The 1871-nt window shown below is 37.3% G+C and overlaps 1 protein-coding gene across 1 annotated transcript; it reads left to right on the top strand.

The window, feature by feature from the left end:
* The first annotated feature begins 597 nt into the window (after positions 1–597).
* LOC106752091 (histone-lysine N-methyltransferase SETMAR-like) lies at positions 598–1487 on the top strand. Its single transcript, XM_014633505.1, has one exon. It carries the CDS (start codon positions 756–758, stop codon positions 1485–1487), a length of 732 nt encoding a protein of 243 aa, XP_014488991.1. The 5' UTR covers positions 598–755.
* The last annotated feature ends 384 nt before the right edge of the window (positions 1488–1871 follow it).

The raw sequence follows: 1871 nt of genomic DNA, 5'->3' as shown, positions 1-1871 counted from the left end.
TATTAAAATGTTGAAAAAAGAGACCAAGAAGTCTCGATGAGAATATTAAAATTTTGAAAAATCTGTAGAAAGAAATCAAGATGAAAAATGTATTGAGTATGAGTATTTGAGTATGAATGCTCAACATCAAAACATCGACCTGTTATTGTCAATAATATCAAAATCTCCAAAAACTTAAATAATAGAATATTTACAATTAAACCAGTATAATGCAGATATAAGCAAGAGAAGGATCATCGCGAGTCGTAATGGTGAAGGAAAAGGACCAAAATTTAACAAAAAGAACGAAAGTTCTGAAAAGTAGCGGCTCGTGGACGAACTACATGCTTCAGCGCGAAAGAATTTTCCGAGCAGACGCGTCGTTGTGCGCGGATACGACGATCTGTGGCAGGCTGACATAGTTGAAATGCGTTCTTTTGCGCGATTCAACAAAGGTCATTACTATATACTTACAGTTATCGATGTGCTAAGTAAATATGCATGGGCTATAACGTTAAAGAATAAAGGTGGAAGTGGGATAGCTAGAACTATCGCAAACATAATTCGGGAAAACGGTAGATGTCCGAAATATTGGGTTGCCCGAAAAGTAATTGCCGATGGCTCCAATAGATGGCTTTAAGCGTCTGTTTGAATGTCTTCTGTCAATGTTATGATTTTTTTTCTTTTGACGTTTGTAAGCTGTCACTCTTAGTTGACTTTAGAAGCAAATTACACGTGTTTTTGTTAAAAAGTGTTAGTTTGGCGTCAGTTTTAGTATGGAATCCAATAACGAGCATTTTCGTCATATTTTACTTTTTTATTTCCGCAAAGGAAAAAACGCAGCGCAGGCTGCTAAAAAGTTACGTGACGTATATGGCGAGGAAGCCTTAAAAGAAAGACAGTGCCGCAATTGGTTTGATAAGTTCCGTTCTGGAGATTTTTCACTCAAAGATGAGCAACGTTCAGGTCGGCCATTGCAAGCTGATGATGACCAAATCAAAGCCATAATCGAGTTGGATCGTCATATATCTGAGCGGGAGATTGGAGAGAAGTTGAAAATACCAAAATCAACAATCCACGATCATATAAAACGTCTTGGATTCGTTAAAAAGCTTGATATTTGGGTACCACATGAATTGAAAGAAATTCATTTAACAAAGCGTATCAATGCTTGCGATTCTCATCTCAAACGCAATGAATTCGATCCTTTTTTGAAGCGAATAATTACTGGTGATGAAAAATGGATTGTTTACGATAATATTAAGCGAAAACGTTCATGGTCCAAACGTGATGAGCCACCACAAACCACCTCGAAAGCTGATATTCACCAAAAGAAGATTTTGCTATCAATTTGGTGGAATTGGAAGGGTGTAGTATTTTTTGAGCTCCTTCCAAAGAACCGAACCATTAATACGGATGTCTACTGTCAGCAACTGAACAAACTGAATGCAGCGATTAAAGAAAAACGGCCAGAATTGGTCAATCGTAAAGGCATCATCTTCCACTAGGACAACGCTAGGCCACACACATCTTTGGTCACTCGCCAAAAATTAATGGAGCTTGGTTGGGAATTGTTACATTCACCATATAGCCCTGACATTGCGCCGTCAGATTACTATTTATTTCGATCCTTGCAGAACTACTTGGATGGTAAAACTTTTAAGGATGATGAAGCTGTGAAATCGCACTTGGATCAATTTTTTTCCGATAAAAACCAGAAGTTCTACGAGCGTGGAATTATGAAGTTGCCAGAAAGATGGCAAAAGGTCATCGAATAAAATGGAAAATATGTCAGTGATTAAAGTTCATTCTATGCACAAAAAAATTGTATTTTATTTCTATGAAAAAATCGGCAATTACTTTTCGGGCAACCCAATATATTCAAATCGACC

The sequence above is a fragment of the Dinoponera quadriceps genome, unplaced genomic scaffold (assembly GCF_001313825.1).
Source record: "Dinoponera quadriceps isolate SergipeBrazil2010 unplaced genomic scaffold, ASM131382v1 scaffold474, whole genome shotgun sequence".
NCBI classification, from domain to species: domain Eukaryota; kingdom Metazoa; phylum Arthropoda; class Insecta; order Hymenoptera; family Formicidae; genus Dinoponera; species Dinoponera quadriceps.
Note: the sequence above shows the minus strand (reverse complement) of the source record. Positions and strands in the feature narration are given on the sequence as shown.